We start from the raw sequence: 20,568 nt of genomic DNA, 5'->3' as shown, positions 1-20,568 counted from the left end.
TTCATATTTCGTCAAAGGAACTTGCGTAATGTGTAATAAGAAATCCATAAGAAATTGAGTTTTTAAAATAAGGAAAAATGTTGCCAAAAATTTGTTCTCATTGCAAATGTTATGGATAAACAGAAATAAAATAGTCTGCCAGGAGTCGGCCCATTAATAACTCCGCCTTGATGAGAAGACGATGGGATTATAATTCCATCACGGGGATTATTATCAAATCTAGCGAACCCGCATTTTTTTTTAATTAGGGCGGAAATTTTAATGGAAATCTATTGCTCGTAAAAATGCCGTATGATTATTTTCCCCTATCGCCAAATAACGGAACTCGTGTAGTTTTCCTTAAAATCCCTTGAAGAAGGCTTTTGTGAAATTCTCCATTCCCAGGAGAGCCGCTGTATCATTCAGGCAAGTTGAACTTCACCTTCAAAACCGTTTCATGTGTATATGTACTTCCTGTTGAGTTATCCTTATATGTACACAATTCTAAAGGCATGATCGTGAAATATAAGACATCCACCGTGTGCTACAAAGAAAAAAAAATAATGTCAGGATCCGATCGAAAATTTCGGAGGGTTTAACAACGTGGATATCTTTATTTCAAAGTGTGATTCATGCCATTTTGCAAAGGGTAAATTGTGTGAATGGCAGTATAGGGCATCACCTTAACCAATTAAGGGGTCATCAAATAGATTAGTTATAATACCCAAGGGGCTCCAAAGCTCTTCCTAAAGTTTCCTCCCACCTCACAGTTTTCACTTGCACACTCGGTTGGCACCCAAAATAAACTCGCGAATATCCGCGGAGAAACATCACACGTGACTCTATTTATGCATTCCACTTGCACAGATTCCTTAACAATCTCTTAACTTCTTTCACTATGAAAAACCATTCGACACAAGTCCCAACTTTATTGTAATCCATAAAATGGGGAATCCCTCATCGGGCCCACCACCTGCTCCTACAACCACGTCGTGCACGAACTGTCTGAAACACTCGTATCAATGTTGAAGGACGGTCATGCAAGACTCACAACGGAGAATAATGGAAACGGAGGGAAGGAAAGACGTATATTAACTCCCCCTCCATCTCTGCTCCACTGCCGAAGCAATCTCTCTCCACAACCACCCTTGAAGTAGACGTCAAATCCAATGGCCTCGAAGAGCTGCGAACAAAATGTCAACCCCCTCGACTTAGAACGCACCATCCCAAGGCGATGCTTTTCCCTATTCTCTCTTCTCCTCCCCCACCGCACATTCAAATACATTCCATTTATACATATATTTATCTTTCATATCACGGGTAATGGCCTAGGCTGGAGTGGCACTCGTGCCCCTGGGGTCAGACCCGCATCTCGCCCACCCCCTGGGATGGGACCCGAACCCGGGGCGGCGCCGGGACGCCCTGCGGGAGGAGGGGCTGGGACTCCGCGGGGGGCTGAGATGCCACACCCCCTACGCCTCCCATTCCGCCTCCCCCACCCATTCCCCCTCCAGGCAAGGCCGCGAGGTTATTGGGCTGGTGCGGGCCATGGGGCACTGGGTGGTGGTGCGTCATGGCCATTGGGGGCGGTCCAGGGGCCGGCACTGGCGGGTGGTTGAGGGGGACGGAAAGGTGGAGGGCGGCCGAGCCGTTGGGAGGTGACGAGGCTGCGCTGATATGTTGTTGACCGTGGCCGTGGATGAGCCTGTGGCGCGGGAAGGGAGGGAGAGGACCATTAGAATGAATGGGGCGAGAGAGAGAAGGAGCTGGAGAAATGAGGGTGTAAGTGATGAAATGGGAGACAGGCAAGCATGCGGCTGAGCACCAAGCAAGATTCTCCCCGGGGTAGGAGCGAACAGGCAGCGGGAAGATACCAAGCTAAGCGGCGCGAGCACTTTACGCCTCTCCGTCCCTGCAGGAAGCTTAAGCAAAAGCATGCACTCGTTCGGAGTGGATGTATATTATCGAAGTTTATTTTCGTTATAAAAATATAAAATTGCGGAAATCAACTAGACATTTATAACTAGTTAATAAAAGAAATATAAAGCAGTCCAAAATATTTTACCACATGACGGAAGCAGTAGAGGCAACTGAATGGTGGAAGAAGGGTTGAAATTGTACCACATTAGTTTCAATGCACGCTAACTCTCAATGACCCTTCGTGTGTTTAGTCATTTGGATACATTTTTTGGACACACTCCCGTCACGCGTTTGAATGAATTGAATTTGACTCTGAAGAAAATGTGTCTGTCTGATTTGGAACCTAATCGTATTTCGTTCGAAAAATGCATTACAAGCAAGATTACAATCGATCAAATCTCCAGACACAACTCAACGGGATATTACTCAATCTCGCAAGGGAGGACATGAAATTCACAGGTACCAAATGCATCAATAACGGTAACCACTGATAAAATGATCTCTTTTTCATGTGCGCCTAAAAAAGTATCCATGCAAATTCTAACAAAAGTTTCTTTTATATAAACATATATGAATTCAGTTTTGCAGGGAAAATGACAAATGCTTTCCGTAATTAGAGAACATTTTCAATTTAGAACAATACGGTATCAATAAATCATCAATTATCAAGTTTCTGGTGGTTTTAGTCCTTAATTGAAACAATTGGCTGGTATACCCAGTCCCCTTAGAATGTTGGGATGTTTTATATAGCTTATTTGCAATATGCACTATTGAAATGAGAAGTAAGAAAACAATGCAGCATTCAAAAGTCTTAAATACTCTAAAGATTCAATTATAATAATTAATTTTACATATTTTTAAGAGATTATGTTCTGCATAACTTACTAACAAGCATCAAAGTATTCCAATTTCTATGGCTAGAGATAAGAACTACTATTAAGACCACTTACTCAAAATAAATTTACAAAGAGCTACGATTGATTAAACTTTTCGACAATGAGTTATAATTAAATGGCTCTTAACTTTTAATATGGCATGCACTGGGGTATTACCCAAGGCCACAACGATTTTCGACGAAAATAACGGTGGTCAAGTAAACGGGATATAGTCAATGTGCTCATTAACGTCCATTCCTTAAGTGTAGGAAAGTTTTATCCTTGCTTCTAACAAAAACAGTTTATTTATCATTATCATTGAGAATAAACACGAAAAATTCCCCTTGAACTGTAGCTAAGTCTAGGTAAGATGCTTTGAATTAACCAATTCTGGAGAATTTGAGAACATTGAAAAAATATTTTGAAATGTTTTATGAAACGAAAAAATGCTCTAAAAAATATGCCAATAATAATAAGTGAAGCGATTGAGTTGTAACGGATAAATTCCAGTTACTGGCACAACTTCTATGTGTATATATATATATATATATATATATATATATACAAATATATAAAAACACAGATGTAGATTTTTAGAATATAGAGACACAAAGAAAGGACACTCACAATTTGTTATTTTAAAATAACAAATTGTGAGTGTCCTTTCTTTGTGTCTCTATATTCTAAAAATCTACATCTGTGTTTTTATATATTTGTGTGTCGCCGATGAGCGTTCCATTTCGAAGATATTTTATATATATATATATATATATATATATATATATATATATATATATATATATATATATATATATATATATACATACATACATCAATATGAATGTATACATATATATATAAATATACTAAGTTTGGCATAAAATGTCAGAAGGAAGGATTATGTGGTAACTAGCAACACTAATAGTACTATCTTATTTCTCTGAAGACTAGGTGGATGTTAAGGGGATTCCACGCGGTACCACGCATTGAAATTCATAAATACATAGATCGCTAAGGAATATGAATGGGAAATTTAAAATTTTCTACAATGCAAATTAAATCAGCTCAAACAAAGGACTATAGGAAAATATAAAATTTAGTCACCCTTGCGTTGGATGAGACTAAAACAAAGGCGATCATCCTGGGAGTGGGGAACAGAATATTGAAGAAAACCCAAAAATAATAGGCATCAAACTAAAGACGGGGCATGAAAAGTAAAAGAAGAACGAATGCGTAATTATATTCAAATGACATATTCACAGTGGTGCTTCGACGATGACACACTTTCATCGGTCCACTGGGTTGTGGGTTCACCTATAGCTCGTGTGCTGTGCTGACCTGTGGTGGGCCAGGTGTGGCGGGAGGATGGGGGGTGGAATGCCGGCGGGGGAGGGCGGGGGGGCGCGCAAGGGCGCCCCCTGGACCCCCATCTCGAGGAAGGCCGCCTTGCCGCGGAGGGGCGACGCCGCCGCCGCTGCCGCCGACGGCGTGCCCACCATCGACGTCGCGGTCTCGTCGAGGCTGCTGCCGCTGTCACCGCACGCTCCTCGCTTGTCCAAGGTCCCTGGGACACACGAGAGCAGACAGGGCGCGGTGTCAAGCGGGGCGAGAGGGCGAGAGAGATAAGAAGGTAGAGGGGTTAACCACGAGCGGGGAGTAAGATTGATTGAGGCGGGGAGCGAGAGTGACGACGCGGCAGGCGTGAGATGAGCTCGGTGAACCATTAATTCACGCCAGAATGAAAGAGGGGCATGCGTTTCAGGAGACTCCCGAGGATGGACTCGGCCAACAAGGAAATATCTGAACATAGATTGCGGGTATGTAATTTATTAAAACATGTATTCTCAACGGTAATTTTACAGCTCATGTACTAAATATTCTTGATTTATAATGATAGCAAGGTCTAGGGAAGATGTTTCAGGGTAAGTATAGAAATTTACGTTCAAGAGAGAAATAATTTTCGATAGAGTTGAATAGTTTGTGAACCTAAATCTGTTGAAACCACCTCCCATATTTTCAAAGTCCCTGTCCTCTTTAGTTTTTATTTATTAGCATCGTAAGCGGATTTGGTATTCTTCCGTTGTACTCATAGAAATAATAGGGATTATCTAGTATCAATATTTTGGGGCCAGCCGGCGTGATTGAGTGACGTGATTTAGCCACTCTTTGACCAATCTGGTGGCTACTATTAATTACCAATATATTTATCTTTGGTGGTTTTAAAAGTGATGTGGTCGGGAATTTGGACCACGGTACGTTAAACGAGTAGGAGTATGGTACATGTAAGTATGTATGTGACGCGTTGGAGATAACTTTGGCATAGGTTTACATCCACTCTAGTAGGAAATATAAGGCATTCTCACCGAGACGTTTTCAAGTGTGAATTCTCTACTTCGCCTTTCATGGAAATATACCAGAAATCTTAGCCCATTGAACGGCATGTGCAAGATAGCCTTCTAAGTTAATTCACGATGATAACCTTGGCTTTGACCTATTTTCATGAGCAGGCAAGCAAACCCTTTACCAAGGCAATGCTCACTAATTGTCAAGTAGAAACTATGATGGCCCCTGTGTCTCTGAGCATTCATTCACTCAAATGGACAAGGGCCACCTTACTGTTACAGCTCCTTACCAGTCTCAATTGAATCATACACATGGTAGCCAATTATTTTATTGATTGCATTGTTTGATCTATTCTGTGATAGCACAAAGAGTCTTTGTCACCATTTATATTTTGACACCGGAACCTGCCAGCTTATAGCTGTAATTGCGGCAATCCTTACCTATACGATGTTTCCAAAAATATCTTTTTGAAACTTCGAAGTTTGAATACAGCATTCTTCAAATGGAAAATTTAAATTGTGATTCAAAAACAAAGATATTTGGTACTGCACGTATTTGCGAACCTAATGTAACGTCAATCCAAGATACTGGCAGTGGTGATTTCAGATATACAGATTTTGGTCGCAGTGACAAAAGACGTTCATCAACGAACGCTGTAAATGCTAATAATTGGTATCTTTATTTATGACACAACTACTGTGGGGTACTTTTATTTCGTTTTATATCCGCTGTATCAACTAAAACAAACAAAGGATCCTTTGCATAAACTAAGGCCTTACTGTCTACTAATTTTACTCCCATTATATCAGATATTTGAATTTGTAAATCCTGAAGAAGTATACATAGAAAAAATTTCAGTCGTAGCAAATTAAAAAATGTCTCATTTTTGATTTAACATTGTATTTGTGTTTACAGATACACAAACACACATACACTTCACATACATGTATGTATATATATATATATATAAATCATAAGCAGAGTAATCAACCCGAAGTTCGGTTCGGTGGGAGAGTTCACCTAGTACTAAGCCCGACGGTGTGTGAAATTCACACATCAGGGTAGAGGGGCCAATTCATTTCCTTGTGCCGGTTATGGTTTCCCGGGGAGATCTGGTACCCGAGAATGCACACAGCATGGGTGGAGGTGCAGGTGCCCAGAGACTTGCCCGGGAACCGAACCCGGGACCCTCCGGATATATGATAAATCTAATATGTATATATGTATATGTGTATATATATATATAATATAAAATATATAATATGTATATTAATATATAATAATAAAATATATATATATAATATATATATATATATATATATATATATATATATATAAACATAATATAGATATACACTTGACAACTTTTCGTTAGGGAAATAAGGCATTTAGTATTGATGGTTTTTCTAACGAAAATTCGGATTAACTTAGTTTCATTGTATGTATATATATATATATATATATATATATATATATATATATATATATATGTATGTATATACTCTCATATATGCGAGTGTGTCATATATATATATATATATATATATATATATATATATATAGAATGATTCTGATGATAACGGCCGTGCCGTTGAAGCGTGTAAACTACATGGAGAAGGGTCCTTTCTTTGTGTTGCTATGTTTTAAAAATCTATATTAGTGTTTATAAATATAAATTATATCCATTATAAAGTTCCTATTTTAATTGGCGTTCTGAATTCATTGTACAGTTTCATATTTAGAGGAACTCTGTATCAGAAGAGAAGGGCATTTTGAAGGCGAAGTTTAAAATTGTGACAACAATCTTGCAATGTACTGCAAAAATTTAACACTCCATATCTCTTATTTGAAAACCACAAGCAACCAAATATTTTTGAGACTTAAAGACATTTGAATCAGTTTTGAGAGATTTGTATCTCATATTTCAATTTCAAAACCACGTCTTTTGGTGGTAAGTAATTGAGATCTTGCTGCAATACCGCATTTTATTCAATTTTATGAAGAGTTTTTGAATGCACATTATTTATAAAGAGAGTATTTGATATTTTCTGGTTTCATAAATCATTCTAAAGAAATTTTATTTTCCAAAGTATTTGTGCGTCATTGCAGTCTCAATATCCCCCATTTGAGTCAACTCAATGGACTCACAAACGAGTTCGGCCCTCGGTATTCGTGTAACCAGAAAGGCCCCCTTCGTGCCGCGGTTGGCCGGTGAAACAGGCAGGGACTGCCACCCACCTCCTCCGGAAGACGAGCCGAAGTCCCTCTGTTGCTGTAAGTGCTTGGCCTCCAGCCGGTGCTTGTCCCTCTGGTAGTAAACCCCCGCAAAGATTAGCACGTTGAGGATGAGAAGGGAGCATCCAATGGCAATTGTCACGCTGAGTGCCGTCGAGTACGCAGCGAAGCCCGCAGCCGCCTCGAGGCTAGCTAGAGCGTCGCTCTGGTTTACGGCGGCAGCGGCCGAGGGCGGGGTGACCGCAGCAGCGGCGGGCGGGCTGGCGCAGGTGGTAGTGGGGCCGCGGGGGGCCGATGCCTCCGGGGACGGCGAAGAGATGGCCTCCGGGAGGTCCGGGAGGGGAGGAGAACCGGAGTCGGCCCGGAGGGGCCCGTCGTACAGCGATGGGTCATCGTGGTTCCGGAAGAGGTTGTGCCTCGCGGCCGCGTCCTCCATGCCGGCGCGGTGCAGCTCCGGGATGAGGCGGAGCCACACGGAGAGCTGGTGTGCCCGGAAGTGATTCTTGATACGGGGCTTCATCCCTGCGGCGGGAGGAAGTTTCAGTTTAGCGGATGGAAAGAACAAGAGTGGGTACTCAAGGTTAAGATCATGGAAAGGAATTAACACTACGCTTGAGGTAAATTTTGAAAGAAGAAGCCTGCGTTAGAGGATGAAAATTCAACAAATTGAAATGGGTAATCTTGCTTAATTTTTTCTTGCCCACGGGACATTTTTTGTTAAATAGAGATCCCAACGAAATCTGTCCACTTCAGATTAAATTAATGCTTGGAAAGTGACTGACTGGACCATACTTTTGGTACTTACGTATTGAAGGCCAGTGAGTGAGTGAAAAAGTAAAGGTTATTTTTTCCGTACATGATAAATAATAGAGTATATATTATATAGTCGCAATGTACAAGTTATAAATAATATATATCCGCATCTACAAGTTAAAATTTCAATTAATAAGTATGCAATTACTATTTACATAGTTTTTTCTTTATACATCAATTCACCAATAGCTTCATAAATATGCTTTATCATCACCTTCAATTTTTAGGCGCTGTTTGGCTTTTCTTTAACCATCTTCTTAAGTATCTGATCTTAATTATCTATTATTTTTTCTATTATCAATGTGGCATTTATGGTTGCATGATCAATTAGGATACTATAGGGTATTGGTGTTTGTTATAAAAGATTTGATGCTTTTGGGACTTTCGCACGTTATATAGGGGCTTTAAATTTGGGCGCATGAGTTAGTCACCTACATTCGGGGGGTAGTAGTTTTGAGGGGAGGCGACCGACAGCTAAGGTCATTTGCGCCATAGGGGATGGATAGGAAAGGATGAAGGGTGGAGAGAAACCCGGCGTCGGCATTAGCCTACTCTTTACGAAAGGCGCCAAGTCTACATTCGGATGTACCTTTGGACTTAGCTCTTTGGACAGGTGTTTGTGGTGGAATTATTTATTTATATGAAACAATCTGGAACTTGAAATAAAATGGATGATGTCATTTCTTTTTGCTTTTGATTGGGTAAAAAGAGAGGGTTTTAGAGGGAGGGAAGACCAAGTTACACTCATGAAGATGACGTTTAAAGCTATTCAATGTGAAATTATGTCAACAATGTGAGGAGACCCATGCAAGTAAGATGGTGATTTTTACGTAACTTGTTCACAACAATTTCTGATTTCAATGTCACCATTTTTTATGAAAAAATATGAAAACTTTACACTCTCCAATATATTTTCCAACTCCTAAGCAAATTATGCGCAGAATATTTTTGGCTAAAAAAATTATGACTACCGAAAAAGCACTAGGAAGCACAATAAGGTTGAGTTATGAATGACCGAATAATTGATAACTAAGGCCATGCTTTCACTGACTCCACCAAGATAAAATATTAGGATGAAAGAGATGAATTGAAAACACCGGGAGAAGAATATTATGGACTTTTTTTCTGGTAAATGAAGCGGGGGTCACTAAAAAGAGAGAAAGAGAGAGGAGATATCACAAAGTTTCCCTACATGTACAGCATTAATGGAAACAAGGAAGCACTGCCTAGGGAAAGATTGAGATTATCACTGAAGTCCATGGACGAAGATTTTATTATTGCCCCCGAGATTCGGTCTAACTTTGAGCCTGAAATTAATTCAAAATATTTTTTCTATTATAAATAAATATTATATGAGTGAAAAATCATACAAATTAGTAGGATATTCATAGGAGAAGTGAGAAGAATTATGCGGCACAGGGAAAAACTGTTCTATTATTATCTTCCCTAATGTTTGAATTTCACTCATATCTGCACTTAGCATGAGCTTATATTTACCCTCAAAAATCAAACAAAATTTCTGGTCGATGTGGTCAAATCCAATTATAAGAAACTATTTATTTCACAGGAAGGAAAAATAAATTAGGAAAGATAAGAACGGGAAAGTACAGCTATATTCTATACCGACAAAGAATAATTTGGGAATTATTGGCTTCATTTTCCCCTGAAATCACGTAATCTACCCCATGTAAATAAAACTAATTCAATTTGCAGGAACATATGGCAGCTTCTCGCAAATAAAATATTATAAATATAACGAGAGAAGAGTCAAGGGCGTTTAATTGTTCCACACATTATGAATCAAATTTATTTCCATAAGAATCCAAGAAGCTATAAGGTCATTTCGATTCTTGAAACCATACAAATTTCCACAAGGAGTGGTAAATTATATAGGCACTGTTTCACTAGGGATCATTCATTGCACGTATTTGATAAAGTCATCAGACGACCAAGTGACGTCCCTTTTTTAGGCATTTCGTTGGTCTAAGTTTCTAAAAAAACTACATAATCGTCATCGCTATGAATCGGTATAACTGGCGATGTTACATTTTAATTTTTGAATTATTCTTTCGAAATGGATGTAGAAATGATTTTGTTGAATCTAAACGTTGTGTTTGATTTGTCAAAATTTACTCTCTGCTCTTAAACTTGAGTCGCAATCCTTAAAAGTCAAGTCGGGAGAATTCATCTCATTGAAAAATTTAAAAGGTAGGATTGAACTCTCCGCCCTCAAATCCACTCTCCTAGCCCAACTTTCTCTTTCTCTCCAGCGTCTCCCCACCCATCCATTCTCAATTTACTTCTTCATCCCGTCTCCTTTTGTTCTCGACTTTCCATCTCTGCCACTACATTTTCCATTATCTACTGTTTGATGGGGGTACTATACGGAGAAAAAATATTTTAAAATTTAAAAAAAGGCGACAACAGAATAAATGGGTTCCAAGGAATTAATGGTTTTTCGTCGACAGTTAATTTCCCAAACAAAATTATATTATTAAGCTAGTAGCTGCTTTAAGTAGGTTTTATGCAATGAAAGTAAAAAATTCATTTGCTACTAAACACTGCCTTTTTCCCCTAAACCTATTTTCAGGTAAACAATTGGTGAATCTAAAAGAATCCTGATCTCGCTTCTTATAGCATCCGAACTTTCAGGAAAGCATCTTTAGAGGTTAAATTTAGGAAACTTTTCTTTTACGGCAAGACACTCGTCTATGTCAACAAGTGTTAGGTTACTAGCAAAGAGTTATTTCTTTACTTTAGTTCAATGAGGAAGCTACCAAACTGACTTCGTTAACTTTATAAGTTATATAAGCCCATATGAGAACTTTGTAGGTTAATTTTTATTAATTTATACTCTCTGACCTTTGCTCTTACCGTCTAAAACGCAGTCTTAGCGACTAGGAGCAACATAAAATATTGCATATGCTGATGCAAGATGCAATGGAATCAAAAGCATGTATCTTCAATACTTTATAACCATTACGAAATAATGATTTGGATAAGTTTTAGTGATTTCTCAAGGGATTTTTAATTTCAGAAGATGGTGACATTGCAGGAATTTGTAAACCTAAATAGAACCACGAAAAAAACAGAAAGGTAAAATTAACCTTTTGTTTGAGAATAAAGCCGATACAATTATTTAAAACCATCGTGGATGAAATTGAGCCTCTTAGCCATTGAATTTCTCACGCAAGTTGATGGCAATAAATAAATTACTACCAACTTAAGCCAACACGAAACTGAATTAGCTTAAATTTCTTTTACCCTTTGCACATATATTCAGGAGAAGGCTGCCTAGTTTTTAAAATTAATATTCTGTATTTCACTCTCAACGAGATGAAAATATTACAGGGCTAATTTATTTCTATTGTGGCTACTTGATGAATTATTTACAAAAAGTGAAAAAATACCAAATAATTACTACATAAATGGTAAATTAAACGGCCTGTAACACGAAATTACGAAGTCTCCTTATACCCTATTACACTTGGCTCACGCATAACTTTCTAAAGAAAATAAATTATCCAAACCATTTTATCTTCTTTTAATATCACAAAATGATATTTGAAGTTTCTTAATCTCACCATGCATGATTCCATAACGACCTGAAAACCTATACGACCACATATGGAGCTCAAAGACATGGCCCAAGTTTACAGACTGGTACCTTAAAGAAAATATGATTATCATTCGCGTTACCCTCACCAATTTAGGGGAAAGAAATTATTTCAGTTTTAATTTTTACCCATCAGGAAAACTATCACAAAAATACGACGGCATAGGTTCAACTATAACGTAGTAAGGCCTATCTTTCTTAAAATTTTGTCTCAACAAATTAAAGAAAAACTGTGACGAGGCTGTGAATAGGAAACGCAAAATAACTTTTTTCAATTTATAGAAGGAAAATATTGAACTAAAACAATAAAATGAATTATTATTGTTAGTATTGTATAAATAATAACTTTAATGCGCTGTTTTAAATTATTGCACGACTTGATTCGTCTGTATCGTGACTACCTCATTACACCTTTCTATTACCCTTTCTCTCCCCAACCCTCTCTCTTATCTCCCTGGTATTCTTGCACACCCTATATCCTACTGTGCGGAGGGGTTGGAGGAGATAATAGGTAGCGAGACGCCTTGGTGGAATCACACATCCATCTCGTCCCTCGCGCCTCTTATCACCATTTGCTCCGACTGTATATGCCCGGCCACCTATCGGAGCTGCGGCACTTCTCAACCATGGGGCAGGGGCCACTGCTGGGGGCAGCGGCGCGCGAAACTTTTCGGGTCGTGCCCTCACCCATGAATAAATTGGCGCTCTCCACATTTTCATCAAAAATCACTGAATGTGAATGAAGACAGGATCTTCATCCATCCCATGCTTCTTATCTCCAGTGAAGCCCGGTTATAGCAGCTGGATCCTCTCGGCAGCAGAGCGTTTTAACGATTGAAATTGGAGATAAATTTCATATAGCTATTACTGTAGATATAATACATATTCCATTTTTGTTATTTTATTATTGAGTTAATCACTAGGCACGAGAACGTTGAATAATTCACTTGGAAACTTTAATGGTTTTATTCAGTTTTTTGTTTTGTATGTTGTTTGTAGATGCATTGCCATTAATAACGAATTATATATTTATTCATTGATGTATAAATAATGACGATGGAGTTCCTATTAATATTACAAACGTTTTTTAAGAAATTTTAATTTTAAGCAATTCAATATGAAATATCGTGGAGGAAATTTTAATCAATACAAGTGTACGTATTCTTCTAGAGATTATTTTATTCACATTGAATCCATCTAAAATCAATCAAAAACAAACCTAAAACGGTAAATACCAAATGTTATTTTATATAAAATTGTAAATATCTTTAAAAGGCTGCCCTAACTTTGCCATTTCAATTGCACATTTGCAGGTTTATATTTTTTCCTCAACGGTTGAACGCAGCTCGATTGTTTTAAGTACAGTGCTCGCGTTGAAGTTACTCTACAGGAATTATTCCAATTCACGGAATACCTCGATGTCATTCTTTCGCTTCGCATACCGCCCCTTACTTTTTTCAGTCCTCCCGCGCCGCGTAACCTTTCTCCCCTCCCGTCCGCCACTCCTTCTTCCTCCATGGCATCTCCGCGCGCCCTGCCCCCCTCTATCTCAACTCCACCCCCTTCTCCTGGAATTTTTTCCTCCAGCGGAGCCCTTCCGGTGCCCACACACCCGTCCGACCCACCCACCCTCTCTGCTCCAAGGGAGCCCCTTTTCACCCCCTCTCCACCGTACACATCGGTTGCTCGAATCGCAAAAGCGTGAATAATTTAAATTGAGTTTTCGGCCAGCGGGCTCCCGGAGAACCGGGAGATGCCCGAGCAAAGAGAAAAGAGGCGGTAAAGGTGGGGAACTTGCTAGGAAGGGTGCGGGTGATGAAGGAAGCGAAACGAGCCGAAGGAAGAAGGGCAAGGAAAAGAGGGAAGGACCCCCGGACAGTAGGAGGTCTCCGTGGGGAGAAGAGCGAGCGATGTTGGGGTCGAGGGGAGACGGGGAGTTGGGAATGAAAATTAGAATGGGGATCGCGGAGGCATTCGGGGCCGCCTTAATGTTTTTATTCCGAAAAGCGGGTGCTGTTTAAAATGTGATCTTTTGGAGGATTGAAAATGTGAGTTGGTGATGTGTTAAAAAAAACTCCGGGAAAAATCGACAATTGAGCGATGGAACTGCCCTCAGAAAACTCTTCCTAAAGGCCCCATTCCGGATACATTGATTGATCACTACCCCCTTTGTATAACAATTTCTATGACGATGAGAATCCCTCCTTGATAAGATGTGGCATCGGAGCTGATTTACCGTTCTACATGGGTCAACACTGACTCTGTAAAGGTTGAAGACTGTGTTTTTACACTGTCCAACTTCAAACGTTTATTATTGAAAAGAATAACAGCTGCACATCTAAAATATAGCTAAAGAAGTGAAAACAGAATACCATCTACTTCAGCGACTTATGTAGAAAAAGGAAAAACATTATTACATTTTGGAATTAATGTAACGTTCACGTCTATATGAATGCAGGATATTCAGCGACGTGTTAAGTTGAAAAAATTATCAGAGACATGATTCCAGTATTGAAAATAGTGGAGCGCAAAATAAAACCAATTAAAGATATCATATTCAAGACGGACATTTTTTTATCATAAGTTTCTATCGTCGGTATGAGGTGCCTAGAACTTCTCTCCCTTCTACTAAATTGGAAAGGCTTTTAATTTTCAAGTACTTCTTAAGTTTTCATTGGAAAAGCGATGTAAATATACATTATGTCAATCAAAAGTAAGTTTTGAAAAAGCACGGTTGACAGATGAGCGGAGAAGGAAAGAATATTAAATAAAAATTACAAATTAAAAATGCATTGCCATCCACATGATGGAATGTCTCGGCATATTTCTTTCCTTTAAAAAACCATCACACTCGAGAATTATCTACTCATTATGCCATAAAATTCTTCATTCAGAGAGCCAACGCTACGCTTTTCCTTGATTTAATGATAATGGCAACTTTAATAAATTAAAATTGAATTTTACAGTTTTCTCAATTGCAAGTTTTTCATCCCCCTTCCAATTGTTACCTCTTCTACTATTCATTTAAAAAATTGTATTTCTTTGGTCGAAAAGATAATTAATATGGAATTATTTGTAGACTTTGGGCTAAAAAAAATCGTCTTATTTCTTTACCTAAGTGTTTTACGATTAAGAGTGCAATAGGCATGAGAAAACGAGATTTGCGGTACCATTTGAAGACATGGCTGCTAGTATAGTCAATTGTGCATGGCCCCAAAGTGCCTATTTACCATTGTTTATGGCGCCATTTTGAGAACATTTAATGTGAGAAGATTAAAATTATTGACTGTCAGTTTTAATGCTTGGTTTAATGACGAAAACTGGCAACGGCTTTTATATACTGCACCATTCTCAAGTGATTGATTAGTTTTTCAAAGATTTTTATCACCCACTAAGTTAAAAAAAATGAGGAGGCACGGAAAACGGAGGGCAGTACTCTAACAGTCCCTTACTGTTTATAATGCTTTAAATACCACCTTTATGCATGAATTTTATTTTGATAAGAATTAAATACAACCAATGAATAATAACTAGTGATTACTTCAGTGCAAATTTATTCTTGCGCTCGTCTAATGTATGCAATACAGTTTCCTTCCCCTTAGTGGAAAAAAATAACGGCTAGCAGACCCAAAAAATAATCCTCCGGCAAAAAATAACGGCCTCACGTTGTCACCAATTTTTTCACCGGCCGCCAACACTTTGCTGCAAATTAGAGAGGGGAGCAACTGATGGAACAAAGGGTGGAGGTCGTCCATTCCCCTGAAAGAAGACGATGGAAAGGACATTTTTTCCGCTCTTAATATGAAAAAAAGGTAGGAAATGCCCCGCTGAATGTTAAAGAGCCATGAAAATCCAAATTCGAGAGCTTCAGCCGCGAAACTGTATTCAAATGCGAGAGATGCTTCTCCGATACCCAAGGGCGGATGGCCGGGACCTTTCCGGGTGAAATAGGAAGAGGAGGGACGATGGGTCGACGACGGGCAATTGAACTCCACCGAAGTCGGCGCGGGGAGGGGATTGAGGGTTTGTACTGAGAATGCCTTCACCGTCGAGAGGGAAGAATCGGGAAGAGTAGGAGGATCGTCTCGGGAAGAAGAAGAAGAAGAAACCGATCGGGGAATGGACACGGATTTTTGGAAACCAAGAAGGGGTGGTTTTGGGGAGGGCCGGCGGCATTAAGAGAAGAAACCTTTAGAGAAGAGGGGGTCCCCGGCGTGAGACGGGGGCTTGCAGAGTCCCGAGAACACCTCCGTTGGAATCGCAGGTGAGAAGTTTTGGGCGATCGGATAGAAGAGAAGCCTGGGAAGGAGATCGGATCGAGAGGGACAGGTGAATGACGAAAGTTGCCGGAAAGTAGTTTCCAATCTTCAGCAAAGAGAGCCCGAACGGGGAAAGAAGGGAGGGAGGAAAAGGGAAAATGGCGCGTGGAAGTTATCAGGGAACGGGTTTAAGCTGCCGGTAGTGGTGTAGGGGAAGTGTGAGAGAAGAGAGAGACGGCGAGGGGGTGGACAGGAAGGGGGATGTAATGGGGTGAGTGAGAGAGTTGGACCAAACGGAGCATGAAATGGGCTCGATGAGGCAACCATCCCGGACTTGTAACCCCCACCCCTTTGCCCGAACGATCCCCCAATACCACCTCATGAAGATACCCTGGAGGCATTCAGCACGCTCGGGCTTTTCCACCAAAAAATAATCGGCGGGTCTTTCTCCCCTCCTTGCCCCTTCTGCTTGCCCACGCCCACTTTCCTCTTTTTGCGGTGCACGCATTAGGCTCGATGTTAAGCGCATCATTAGCTCGACCAAGTGTCCGCCGTCGCCTAATACAGTTAAACCTCTTCGGATCGTGTGATGCCGGAGCGTGTGCGCCCCTCCGATAGATAGTAATTTCTCCTCCCATAACCGCCCGACTCCCAAGCACTTCTTTTAATCTGATTTTTGGAGATTTTTACCTCTATTAATGTGGTTTTTTTCGTTAAATTAAATCGGCAATAGTGAAAGACGATTCAGCAAAAGCTAAAGTGGAAATAATGAACGACTATTTGTCAGTTATAATGCATGACATTTGATTTCCAATTGCAGGTTTGAGTTCTTTTCACTCAACGGCTTAAAATTTACTCTTCCTCATGTTAGGTCCAAAAAGAACCCCTTCAATGGCTGATTTTTCCATTGATTCTCCTAAGGTCATCTCCTGGGGCTATCACCGGTGGTGATGGAGTAACGTCCTCGGCTACCAACCCAGAGGTCGCGGATTTGATTCCCGCCTAGGTGTTTTTTCCTCTATATAAGGTTTGGGTGTATGTAATTGTCTTCAATGTTTTGTCTAAGGGCTAGGTGGAAGAAGGGTGTATAACCTCGCCCAATTAAGTCAATAAATAAATAATACGACTAGCTGTACTGAAATGATAATTCCTCCTTCGTCGCATGGAATTCTCTTTTGCCATGCGAAAAAGGCATCTCATCTGAATTTCGTACGAGTCGTATACTATAAAACAAGTATATTAGGCTCTTCTATATTTAAATGACTCTAATTCTAATGTTTCCCGGCTGAAAACAATGTAACTTCAATAAGTCAGAGTATACACAAACAATGATTTCTTATTAAAATGTTAATTTATCACTTGATCTCGGTTCTATTTCTAAACAATATTATCAAAATTATCACCAGCAACTTATAATGATGTGTAGCCCTAAAACTATGGTGGTGTAATGGCAAAATTATTCATTGTTGGTAAATTGCAATGGCAAATGGCAATTATTCTGCTTGCATTCAAACTAAAACCGTCGATATTGCATTCAGTATAGAGTTAAACTGATTCATAAGATTCACGATTGAAACAATGGTAACTGATCGCACTCACCTATTTCAAGGTACTTTTGGTGGACACTGTCGTATTCCTCCCAAACGATGTTCTTGAAGCGGTTCCTCTCCCTTGAGCCACGGTCCCCACTTCCGTCGACTTTTGGCAGGTGCTCGTTCGGATTGCTGTGGGATTGAAACATGGAGTTTCATTATTTTTCGACACCGAAAACTTAGGAAAATTTAATCAGTTGGACCCTTTGTATGACTACTACCGAGTCACCGATCCAGAAACGAGCACATGCATATTTTACAATACACAAAGAGCCTTTTAATTTGGATCGGAGAGGTAATTATGGTATTTTCCGCAGCAAAAGGACCGTCCCGGGCTGACGCAAGATATATCTCAGTCCGGTCAAATCCGAGAATGTATACTTGCACAAAATATTTTTGCTCAAATGACCATCAATACTACGAAATTTTGAAAGACTTAAATTAAATCAAACAAAATATTTATTCCCAAGATATTTTTCCTACGCCATTATTCTAATAGTTAAGGAAAATAGCCATCTTTATAAAATATTTATGGCACTTCCTAGTAATACTTTTTTACATACGGTAGGGCAATCAAGGGAAGCGTCATTCATTGTTTCTCCCTAAGACTTTTAAAAATATATTCTTTTGAGATTTCAAAAATTACATTTTCGCCTGTTAGCACATTACTTTTTCTGCCAGAAAATATATATATTTATTCTTATTTAACTGCTATTATTATTAATACTCGAGCCACAAGTCTTCATAGAATTTTTGAGTTTTTCGATAACATTGAAAAGACAATGTATTTAATAATTTATTTATTTTATATAGCTGCCACGAATTGAATTATTTTGATCAATACTTCAAAATGTCAATTTTTTTAAAAATTATTTTTTAACGGAACATTAAAGAAAGAAAAAAACAACGCTGGGGAATGTAAATGAATTCTGGGATGACCTTCAGCCTACGCACCTAGATTGCTAAGCATATTCTCATATGACTCCATTCCCATATTCCCATATTCTCCATGACCCAATATAAACTATTAATATACAACTACATCGAAACACTGGTGAAAGTAATTAGCACAGTACAATTGAAGGCAACCTAATCGATATAAACAATTTTGATCCATTGATTACTACTGAAGCCACTTGGATACTAAAATTGAAGGAACCTAATAATATGAAAAATTTCGATTAATTGATCAGTGTTGTAAACCTAACTACTAATCTAAACCTAATCTTGCTAAATTAAGTGAAAGATTCATACTCCCAAATACCGAGTTACATCAGCGTAAGAACAAGCAATGATATGAAATATAGTATTCACGTAATGAATAACCTTAACCTTAGCTAGTAAACTTCTTAAACTAACCACATAAGGCCATATGCAGGTTAATTTGAGTTAATGAAGCTATGGAGTGAGCCTATTCCTATTCATTCATAGTATAATATCATTAAAGCTAATCAGCTGTTTTCGTTTAAAAACATGTTTATTTATACGAAAAAACTTTTGGTTTTATTCTATTACTAAAAAAGGAAGTATTTCACCTAAAATTATTGTAAATTGGATAACATTGGGATAACGCCATACTCCCTTTTAATTACTGCAATTACTCACCCCGTGCGCGCGAAGTTGCTCCAATAGATCATAACTGCTTCCGAGAGGGCAGCCTCTGATTTCGTGTAGTTTCTCGGGAAATGGTTGAATCCCCCCTCCACCAACGGCGCCCCGAAGATGTACGGCAGGTCCTCCCCATGGACAGTTCCCATTCGCTGTGGCCGAAATTTATATTTCTATATTAAGCTCTCTTCATCATCGACCACAATATGTAGTGGCAAATGGCAAGCATACTTATCAGAATGAAACTTTATTCAGTTGTGATTTTCCGAAAATATATCGAAATGCTTCTAGATCACCAAAGAGAGTGTCCAATGACGAGAAGCGAATTCTGATGAATTAAAAAATAACAGTAATAAATATTTTGCTTATTATTCATCCCCTAGATGAGGAAATTCACAATAACATACAAAAATCAATAAAAGGCATTACAAAAGCATACAATATCAAGGCGTAATGATTTAAACGCGCTCAATAAAAGTTAACTGAGTATTTAAAAAATAATGGATTTAAACAAGAAATGCTACCACTTAATATTATAAAAATAATCGCAAAATATACAATGTTTAATATTTTCCAGGTGTATACTATGACTCTAAAAAAGCCTGTGAAGAGTGAAAAGGTCCTTTGATATTCGAGCAGTCTTACAGTAAGATTTGACGCCATTTATCTCTCGTGAATCTTTAGTTACAATAATAAAAATAAATCCTAACTTGTATAGTTATCTTCATATTTTTAATCTGTTGGAAATTCTGTCTCCTTATCATTTTGAAGAAAATAGAGCAAAAAGATTATCAAATATATAAAGAAAATATTTATTGCATTTTATAACGTAATAATGAGGTCGGCTATATTGAGGGCTTCATTACATGTTACCATTTGTACATTAAACCTTTGGTATATTGGTTTCAAGGTTGCGGGAGAGAATGAAAGACTTGTACTCTAAGATTCCCTTCCTCTGAAGAAACTTCTGTTCATTAAATAGCATTTTGAAGGTTTTTCGAAGAATGACAACGCCAAAAGGCCTTCAGTGCGTATATGCTGACACATAACATCCGTCCATAAATGAAACATGAGTTGTATCAATTGAGCCTTGGCTGGACGCGAGGAACATTCCTAGGAAAACGGCGAGAATTCCCGGCCAGATCTATTGTAGCACGATGCGATTTGTAGTAAGAAACATGAACCCCTACATCCGACAACTAAGAGGGTTGCGGGAAGAGAGGCTTGTGCGATATTTCACGCATCGTTGGCCCAATTCCAAGTCGTCCCGTGTCCCCACTCCCGGGCCCCTGTCTCACGCAGATCGCGAAGGCGCCCGATATGGACAA

The 20,568-nt window shown here is 39.0% G+C and overlaps 1 protein-coding gene across 1 annotated transcript in view; it reads right to left on the bottom strand.

Annotated features, from left to right (window-relative positions):
• Nucleotides 1-1,338: 1,338 nt before the first annotated feature.
• LOC139687160 (neuroligin-2-like) overlaps nt 1,339-20,568 on the bottom strand; it is a 37,253-nt gene continuing 18,023 nt past the window's right edge. Inside the window, exons 3-7 of the mRNA XM_071584293.1 lie at nt 19,238-19,392; nt 17,640-17,764; nt 7,356-7,874; nt 4,089-4,338; nt 1,339-1,684 (exon numbers count right to left, since the gene is read on the bottom strand). Of these exons, the coding sequence (XP_071440394.1) occupies nt 1,339-1,684; nt 4,089-4,338; nt 7,356-7,874; nt 17,640-17,764; nt 19,238-19,392 (1,395 nt within the window). The remainder of the gene's footprint in view (nt 1,685-4,088; nt 4,339-7,355; nt 7,875-17,639; nt 17,765-19,237; nt 19,393-20,568) is intronic.

The sequence above is a fragment of the Hetaerina americana genome, unplaced genomic scaffold (genome assembly GCF_022747635.1).
Source record: "Hetaerina americana unplaced genomic scaffold, ioHetAmer1.1.p SCAF_17, whole genome shotgun sequence".
In the NCBI taxonomy this organism is placed as follows: Eukaryota; Metazoa; Arthropoda; class Insecta; order Odonata; family Calopterygidae; genus Hetaerina; species Hetaerina americana.
Note: the sequence above shows the minus strand (reverse complement) of the source record. Positions and strands in the feature narration are given on the sequence as shown.